The sequence below is a fragment of the Hyla sarda genome, chromosome 7, assembly GCF_029499605.1.
Source record: "Hyla sarda isolate aHylSar1 chromosome 7, aHylSar1.hap1, whole genome shotgun sequence".
Classification (NCBI taxonomy): domain Eukaryota; kingdom Metazoa; phylum Chordata; class Amphibia; order Anura; family Hylidae; genus Hyla; species Hyla sarda.
This window is the reverse complement of record NC_079195.1, coordinates 5156623-5166766: the sequence shown is the minus strand read 5'-3', so window position 1 is coordinate 5166766 and position 10144 is coordinate 5156623. Positions and strand designations below refer to the sequence as shown.

The 10144-nt window shown below is 44.4% G+C and overlaps 1 protein-coding gene across 1 annotated transcript in view; it reads right to left on the bottom strand.

The window, feature by feature from the left end:
* Positions 1-224: 224 nt before the first annotated feature.
* LOC130281804 (uncharacterized) overlaps positions 225-10144 on the bottom strand; it is a 76265-nt gene continuing 66345 nt past the window's right edge. The window contains exons 14-15 of the mRNA XM_056529435.1: positions 1319-1405; positions 225-355 (exon numbers count right to left, since the gene is read on the bottom strand). Of these exons, the coding sequence (XP_056385410.1) occupies positions 1352-1405 (54 nt within the window). The 3' untranslated portion in view covers positions 225-355; positions 1319-1351. The remainder of the gene's footprint in view (positions 356-1318; positions 1406-10144) is intronic.

The window sequence follows — 10144 nt, the reverse complement described above, 5'->3', positions numbered from 1 at the left end:
GACGACTTCATGAGAAAACACAAGAGGTGGAGTCCGGCATTCAGCGCAGAGAGTGACGTAAAAGAGACAATCACCGCCCACTATAGTCTTATGGGTTTATATAGGGGCCCTGAGAGTCATTCCTGTGGGGGCCCAAGGTTCCTCAGTCTGGCACTAAGTCCAGCTCTATGACACAACACACATGGACAGGAGATATAGATTGGGAAATTATTTATTGATCGAAAGGAAAAGAGATTTATAAGAAACAGATTTGTTCATTATCAAGAAAATCAAAAGAAGAATTTATGGTTTTATGTTTTTTTTTGTCTTTTTTGTTGCGCACTTTCTACTCTTCTACTATTTATGTCCAACGTCCCTAGAAATAAAGAGAAGAGATAAGTAAGTGATGAAGTGGACACAAAAGTTTCCCATAATACACACAGATCCCACAATAAACTGCAAGGAGACAAATTAGGGTTTTTATTAGTTATTTCTACCCAAACAACAGTGTAAATAAAAGAAAACCCAATGTTCATAGTACAGATTTATTCTTCCTTAAAGGGGTACTCCGCCCTGTGATCTCTGCTGCACCCCAGTCATCCGGCGAGTATATAACGAGTATAATGAGTATATAACCATAGAGCGAGTATATAAGGAGTATAATGAGTATATAACCATAGAGCAAGTATATAAGGAGTATAATGAGTATATAACCAGTATAATGAGTATATAACCAGTATAATGAGTATATAACCATAGAGCGAGTATATAACCAGTATAATGAATATATAAGGAGTATAATGAGTATATAACCAGTATAATGAGTATATACCAGTATAATGAATATATAAGGAGTATAATGAGTATATAACCAGTATAATGAGTATATAACCAGTATAATGAGTATATAACCATAGAGCGAGTATATAACCAGTATAATGAGTATATAAGGAGTATAATGAGTATATAACCAGTATAATGAGTATATACCAGTATAATGAATATATAAGGAGTATAATGAGTATATAACCAGTATAATGAGTATATAACCAGTATAATGAGTATATAACCATAGAGCGAGTATATAACCAGTATAATGAGTATATAACCAGTATAATGAGTAAATAACCAGTATAATGAATATATAAGGAGTATAATGAGTATATAACCAGTATAATGAGTATATAACCAGTATAATGAGTATATAACCAGTATAATGAGTATATAACCATAAAGATGGCGGCCATAAGATTCTCTGTATAGAATTTCTTCTTATAAACTTAGTTGTTGACTTTACTGATCATTTCAGGATTTAATTCTACATTTTATCACATTTTACCGTATTTCTTGAACGGTCACAATAGTTCTTGAATTAAGGCAATGGAATGAAGCCAGAAAGAGATTCTTCACCCAAAACAACCTTGGTCTGAAGAGAAATCAGAGACATTATGGAAGATCTGGAGGAATAAACATTTCTTCACAAACACAAGAAGAAGATAAAAGAGGAAATTCCAGAGTTTTTTACACAACTGAACTTTTACCTGATGAATCTGAATTACTAGAAGAAAAGATGGTTCCCAGCACTCACCAGTCATACAAAGTGAAGATTTATTAAAGGGGTATTCCAGGAAAAAAACTATTTTTATATATAAACTGGCTCCAGAAATGTAAACAGATTTGTAAATGATATAGCTTCTTCCAAGAGTAAAAAAAAACGCAGGGCACTCACCATTTTAGCTGAAAAATACTTCTTTATTCAGTGGATCATAAAATCCATGCGGTAAGACGCTCGACAGGGGTGTGTTTCGGGGCTATGGTCCGTTTCTCGCGATAGTTGCGCTTCAACAGGCCCTGTTGGGCCTGTTGAAGCGCAACTATCGCGAGAAACGGACACCTGTCTCGGGAACTGTCCAGAGTAGAAGAAAATCCCCATAGCAAACCACATCTACTCTGTGCAGTTCCCGAGACAAGCAGATATGTCAGTAGAGAGCACTGTTGCCAGACAGAAAAGAACAACTCAACTTCAGCAGCTGATAATTATTGGAAAGATTAAGATTTTTTTAATAATAGTAATTTACAAATTTGATTAACATACTGTAGCCAATTGATATATATACAGATATTAGCGATGAGTGAACTTTTCAAAAATTCGATTCAGCTGATTCGCCAAATTTTCCGAAAAAGTTTGTTTCGATCCGAATTTTTTTGCGGCAAATCTATATTAAAAAAAGGCTATTTCTAGCCTACATACAGCCTCTATAGGGGTGTAGAACACTTTGCTGTGTTCTAAAACACATATGGGCCCTCATTTACTATTGCAAACTGTACAAGTTTTGTCGGGTTGTGCGCCAGATTTTGTGCCAGAATTTGCGCCAGAATTGAGAAAACATGAATAACTCCATTTTGCTAAGAAAACCTGAAAAAGGGGCGGTGTCATCAGAAAAAGGGGCGTGGTCTAAGAAAAGGGTCGTGTTCCCGACATTTTCACAATAACCCTACATATTTACTAAGGTTTCCATATAAAATGTGGTGGATTTGAACTGAGGAAAACCCTAGAGATCAGAGGAGGTGTAAAAAAAAAGTAAAGTGTAGGGAAACCTTAGTAAATACCATGGAAAACAAAATGTAGGGAATTAAAACCCACAAAGAAACCTACACAACACTCTTAGTAAATGAGGGCCATGGAGTGTGCTGGGGTAGTGAAATAATACTGTTATTCAGAATAACATGCAGATTACCGGCATCGCTCTTAGAATCCCTGCCGCAGAGCAGCACAATGACAGAGCCTGGTGGTGGCATCAGTGTGAGGAGACCATATAGTGACTGAATGACACAGCTTGGAGGTGTTGTCAGCATGAAGAGACCATATAGTGACTGAATGACACAGCGTGGCGGTGTTGGCAGCATGAGGAGACCATATAGTGACTGAATGACATAACGTGGAGGTGTTGGTAGCATGAGGAGACCATATAGTGGCTGAATGACACAGTGTGGACATGTTGGCAGCATGAGGAGACCATATAGTGGATGAATGGCACAGCGTGGAGGTGTTGGCCGCATGAGGAGACCATTTAGTGGCTGAATGGCACAGCGCAGAGGTGTTGGCAGCATGAGGAGACCATATAGTGGCTGAATGGAACAGCATGGAGGTGTTGGCAGCATGATGAGACCATATAGTGACTGAATGACTAGTGTTGAGCGGCATAGGCCATATTCGAATTCGCGAATATTCGCGAATATATGGACGAATATTCGTCATATATTCGCGAATATTCGCATATTCGTTATATTCTCGTTTTATTTTCGCGTATGCGAAAATACGCGCATGCGAAAATTAGCATATGTGGAAATTCGCATATGCGAAAATTAGCATATGCGAATTTTCGCATATGCGAATTTTCGCGCGCCAGTCTCACACTGTAGTATTACAGCCTTCTTTACACCACACAAGCTGGAAGCAGAGAGGGGTGATCACTGTGATGTGTACTGTGAAGAAAAAAAAAAAAAAACGAATATTCGTAATTACGAATATATAGCGCTATATATGCGATATTCGCGAATAATATTCGAATTGCGAATATTTGCGAGCAACACTATGAATGACATAACGTGGAGGTGTTGGCGGCATGAGGAGACCATATAGTGGCTGAATGACACAGTGTGGACATGTTGGCAGCATGAGGAGACCATTTAGTGGATGAATGGCACAGCGTGGAGGTGTTGGCAGCATGAGGAGATCATATAGTGGCTGAATGAAACACCGTGGAGGTGTTGGCAGCATGAGGAGACCATATAGTGACTGAATGACATAGTGTGGAGGTGTTGGCAGCAAGATGAGACCATATAGCGGCTGAATGACACAGCATGGAGGTGTTGGCAGCATGAGGAGACCATATAGAGACTGAATGACACAGTGTGAAGGTGTTGGCAGCATGAGGACACCATATAGTGGATGAATGGCACAGCGTGGAGGTGTTGGCAGCATTAGGAGACAATATAGTGACTGAATTACACAGCGTGGAGGTGTTGGCAGCATGATGAGACCATATAGTGACTGAATAACATAGCCTGGAGGTGTTGGCAGCATGAGGAGACCATATAGTGGCTGAATGACACAGCGTGGAGGTGTTGGTAGCATGAGGAGACAATATAGTGGCTGAACGGCACAGCGTGGAGGTGTTGGCAGCATGAGGACACCATATAGTGAATGAATGGCACAGCGTGGAGGTGTTGGCAGCATTAGGAGACAATATAGTGACTGAATGACACAGTGTGGAGGTGTTGGCAGCATGAGGAGACCATATAGTGACTGAATGACACAGTGTGCAGGTGTTGGCAGCATGAGGAGACCATATAGTGACTGAATGACACAGTGTGCAGGTGTTGGCAGCATGAGGAGACCATATAGTGACTGTAAATGACACAGTGTGGAGGTGTTGGCAGCATGAGGAGACCATATAGTGGATGAATGGCACAGCGTGGAGGTGTTGGCAGCATGAGGACACCATATAGTGGCTGAATGACATAGCGGGGACATGTTGGCAGCATGAGGAGACCATATAGTGGCTGAATGGCACAGCGTGGAGGTGTTGGCAGCATGAAGAGACCATATAGTGACTGAATGACACAGCGTGGCGGTGTTGGCAGCATGAGGAGACCATATAGTGGCTGAATGACATAGCGTGGAGGTGTTGGCAGCATGAGGAGACCATATAGTGACTGAATGGCACAGCGTGGAGGTGTTGGCAGCATGAGGAGACCATATAGTGACTGAATGACACAGCTTGGAGGTGTTGTCAGCATGAAGAGACCATATAGTGACTGAATGACACAGCGTGGCGGTGTTGGCAGCATGAGGAGACCATATAGTGACTGAATGACATAATGTGGAGGTGTTGGTAGCATGAGGAGACCATATAGTGGCTGAATGACACAGTGTGGACATGTTGGCAGCATGAGGAGACCATATAGTGGATGAATGGCACAGCGTGGAGGTGTTGGCCGCATGAGGAGACCATTTAGTGGCTGAATGGAACAGCGTGGAGGTGTTGGTAGCATGAGGAGACCATATAGTGGCTGAATGACACAGTGTGGACATGTTGGCAGCATGAGGAGACCATATAGTGGCTGAATGGCACAGCGCAGAGGTGTTGGCAGCATGAGGAGACCATATAGTGGCTGAATGGAACAGCGTGGAGGTGTTGGCAGCATGATGAGACCATATAGTGACTGAATGACATAACGTGGAGGTGTTGGCAGCATGAGGAGACCATATAGTGGCTGAATGACACAGTGTGGAGGTGTTGGCAGCATGAGGAGATCATATAGTGGCTGAATGAAACACCGTGGAGGTGTTGGCAGCATGAGGAGACCATATAGTGACTGAATGACATAGTGTGGAGGTGTTGGCAGCAAGATGAGACCATATAGTGGCTGAATGACACAGCATGGAGGTGTTGGCAGCATGAGGAGACCATGTAGAGACTGAATGACACAGTGTGAAGGTGTTGGCAGCATGAGGACACCATATAGTGGATGAGTGGCACAGCGTGGAGGTGTTGGCAGCATTAGGAGACAATATAGTGACTGAATGACACAGCGTGGAGGTGTTGGCAGCATGATGAGACCATATAGTGACTGAATGACATAGCCTGGAGGTGTTGGCAGCAGGAGGAGACCATATAGTGGCTGAATGACACAGCGTGGAGGTGTTGGTAGCATGAGGAGACCATATAGTGGCTGAACGGCACAGCGTGGAGGTGTTGGCAGCATGAGGACACCATATAGTGAATGAATGGCACAGCGTGGAGGTGTTGGCAGCATTAGGAGACAATATAGTGACTGAATGACACAGTGTGAAGGTGTTGGCAGCATGAGGAGACCATATAGTGACTGAATGACACAGTGTGCAGGTGTTGGCAGCATGAGGAGACCATATAGTGACTGAATGACACAGTGTGCAGGTGTTGGCAGCATGAGGAGACCATATAGTGACTGAATGACACAGCGTGGAGGTGTTGGCAGCATTAGGAGACCATATAGTGGCTGAATGGCACAGCCCGGAGTTGCCAGCAGCATTAGTAGGCACTAGTCCTTCACAATCCCTAAGATTAAAAGATGAATTTAGAAATTTAAACCGAAGATTTTGGATAGCGGGTGCTACCTTTGAGAAAATTTGAATTCCCAGGCCCAGCAGCGGCATCAGTAACCCATATATTGCCTGAATGACACAGCCTGGAGATGGCTGATGCATGAGGAGACCATTGAAATGTGTGATTTTTTTTTTTATTTGAAATTTAAATCAAAGTTTGAGTGTCCCGGACCCCGGCGTGTGGGTACAAAGGACCAAATCTAAGAGCTATAAACATTGCAAAAAAAAAAAAAAAAAAAAAAAGTGTTAATAAAGATAATTTAACCCCTTCCCTAATAAAAGTTTAAATCACCCCCCTTTTCCCATTAAAAAAATATAACAGTGTAAATAAAAATAAACATATGTAGTATCGCCGTGCGCATAAATGTCTGAACTATAAAAATATATTATTAATTAAACCGCACGGTCAACGGCGTACACGTAAAAAAATTCCAAAGTCCCAAAAAGCGTATTTTGGTCACTTTTTATACCATTAAAAATGAGCAAAAAGTTATCAAAAAGTCCTATCAAAACAAAAAGGGTCCTGATAAAAACTTCAGATCACGGTGCAAAAAATGAGTCCTCATACCGCCCCGTACGTGGAAAAATGAAAAAGTTATAGGGGTCAGAAGATTACATTTTTAAACGTATATGTCACGATTCGGCTGGCTGGAGGTGGATCCTCTGTGCCAGAGAGGGATTGGCGTGGACCGTGTTGGTGGACCGGTTCTAAGTTGCTACTGGTATTCACCAGAGCCCGCCGCAAAGCGGGATGGTCTTGCAGCGGCGGTAGCAACCAGGTCGTATCCACCAGCAACGGCTCAACCTCTCTGACTGCTGAAGATAAGCGCGGTACAAGGGAGTAGACAAGAGCAAGGTCGGACGTAGCAGAAGGTCAGGGCAGGCAGCAAGGATCGTAGTCAGGGGCAACGGCAGGAGGTCTGGAACACAGGCTAGGAACACACAAGGGAACGCTTTCACTGGCACAATGGCAACAAGATCCGGCGAGGGAGTGCAGGGGAAGTGAGGTGTAAGTAGGGAGTGCACAGGTGATAACACTGATTAGGCCTGCTGCGCCAATCAGTGGCGCAGTGGCCCTTTAAATTGCAGAGACCCGGCGCGTGTGCCCTAAGGAGCGGGGCCGCGCGCGCCGGGACAAGACAGACGGGGAACGGGTCAGGTACGGGAGCCGGGATGCGCATCGCGAGCGGGCGCCTCCTGCGTCGCGAACCGCATCCCGGCTGGGAGTGATATTGCAGCGCATCCGGTCAGCAGGTCTGACCGGGGCGCTGCGAATGAGAGGATGCTGCGAGCGCTCCGGGGAGGAGCGGGGACCCGGAGCGCTCGGCGTAACAGTACCCCCCCCTTGGGTCTCCCCCTCTTCTTGGAGCCTGAGAACCTGAGGATAAGACTTTTGTCTAGGATGTTGTCCTCAGGTTCCCAGGATCTCTCCTCTGGGCCACAGTTCTCCCAATCCACCCAAAAAAATCTTTTACCTCTGACAATCTTGGAGGCCAGAATCTCCTTCACAGAGAAGACGTCAGACGAACCGGAAACAGGAGTGGGAGAAACAACTTTGGGAGAGAAGCGGTTAAGGATGAGTGGTTTAAGGAGAGAGACATGGAAGGCATTGGGAATAGGGAGAGGAGGAAGAAGGAGTTTGTAAGAGACAGGGTTAATCTGGCACAAGATTTTGAAAGGACCAAGATAGCGTGGTCCCAGTTTGTAACTGGGGACACGAAAGCGGACATACTTAGCGGAGAGCCATACCTTGTCTCTGGGAGCAAAAATGGGGGGAGTTCTTCTTTTTTTATCAGCAAATTTTTTCATCCGGGATGAAGCCTGTAAAAGAGAATTTTGGGTCTCTTTCCATATGGTGGAAAGATCACGAGTCACTTCATCCACAGCGGGCAAACCAGAGGGCAAGGGAGTAGGGAGGGGAGGAAGAGGGTGACGGCCGTACACCACGAAAAATGGGGATTTAGCAGAAGATTCGGAGACTCTGAAGTTGTATGAGAATTCGGCCCATGGTAGAAGATCTGCCCAGTCATCCTGGCGGGAGGAAACAAAATGCCGTAAATAGTCACCCAGGACCTGATTAATTCTTTCTACTTGCCCATTGGATTGGGGATGATAAGAAGAAGAGAAGTTTAATTTGATCTTGAGCTGTTTACAGAGGGCCCTCCAGAATTTAGACACGAATTGGACGCCTCTATCCGAGACGATATGCGTGGGCAAACCGTGAAGGCGAAAAATGTGTATAAAAAATTGCTTTGCCAACTGAGGCGCTGAAGGAAGACCAGGAAGAGGAATAAAATGTGCCATCTTGGAAAATCGATCAACGACCACCCAAACAACTGTGTTGCCACGGGATGAGGGCAAGTCCGTAATAAAGTCCATACCAATCTGTGACCAAGGCTGTTCAGGAACAGGCAGAGGATGAAGGAGACCAGCAGGCTTCTGGCGAGGAGTCTTATCCCGGGCACAGACAGTACAGGCCCGCACGAAATCAACAACATCAGTCTCCAGAGTCGGCCACCAATAAAATCGAGAGATGAGTTGAAAGGATTTTTTGATGCCCGCATGGCCTGCGAGGTGGGAGGAGTGTCCCCATTTGAGAATCCCGAGACGCTGGCGTGGAGAAACGAAGGTCTTCCCTGGAGGAGTTTGCCTGATGGAAGCTGGAGAAGTGGAGATCAGACAGTCCGGAGGAATGATGTGTTGCGGAGAGACCTCTACTTCAGAGGCATCAGAAGAACGAGAGAGGGCATCGGCCCTAATGTTCTTGTCAGCAGGGCGAAAATGGATTTCAAAGTTAAAACGGGCAAAGAACAACGACCACCTAGCCTGGTGAGGGTTCAGTTGTTGGGCAGACTGGAGATAGGAGAGATTCTTGTGATCAGTGTATATAATAACTGGATATTTTGATCCCTCCAGCAGGTGCCTCCATTCCTCAAGCGCCAATTTAATGGCCAGTAGTTCTCGATTACCAATGGAGTAGTTTTTCTCCGCCGGAGAGAAGGTCCTAGAAAAAAAAACACAAGTAACAGCATGCCCGGAAGAATTTTTTTGTAGGAGAACTGCTCCAGCTCCCACTGAGGAGGCATCTACCTCCAATAGAAAGGGTTTAGATGGGTCAGGTCTGGAGAGCACGGGAGCAGAAGAAAAGGCAGACTTGAGATGTTTAAATGCGTCTTCCGCTTGGGGAGATCAAGACTTAGGATTGGCATTTTTCTTGGTTAAAGCCACGATAGGGGCCACAATAGTGGAGAAGTGTGGAATGAATTGTCTGTAATAATTGGCGAACCCCAAAAAACGTTGGATAGCACGGAGTCCGGAGGGGTGTGGCCAATCTAACACGGCAGATAGTTTATCTGGCACAATATCTGGTAGGGATTTATATTATAAAACAGTTCTCTAGCATAATAACATATTGATAATAACAATAATAATATGGGGACAAAGATCTCAATACATGTACATGTATCTCTTTTTTACATATCTTCCCGGTGTGTCTTCTACTTAAAAATATAGTGATGGACCATAAGGTGAATAAAACCCGGAATAAGTACCAGAGAAAATCCGGACCACATTTTCCAACATATCTGATTACTATCAGTCACGTGATTGCTCACAAATACTATTTTAATGTGTCTTTAATGTGAAGTCTTTATTCTATGACTAAGCGCATCTAAGCGCGAAACGCGTCAGAAAGACCACTTGTACCTGTTTGTCCTGTGCAACTTCAATAAAAGAAGATTTTTATTCGCATACCTAGTGCTGGACATTCGTTTGTGTTGGATTTACTGTGGAAGCCGGGGCGGTGCCGGCGGGTCCGAGACACAGGTGTGCGAATTGCAGGAGTGAGCTGTATCTTGCTTGGATACTTTACATAGTTTATCTGGGTCCATTTGTAGTCCCTGGCCAGAGACCAAGTATCCTAGGAAAGGAAGAGATTGACATTCAAAGAGACATTTCTCCATTTTGGCATAAAGTTGATTGTCCCGAAGTCTCTGAAGAACCATGCGGACATGC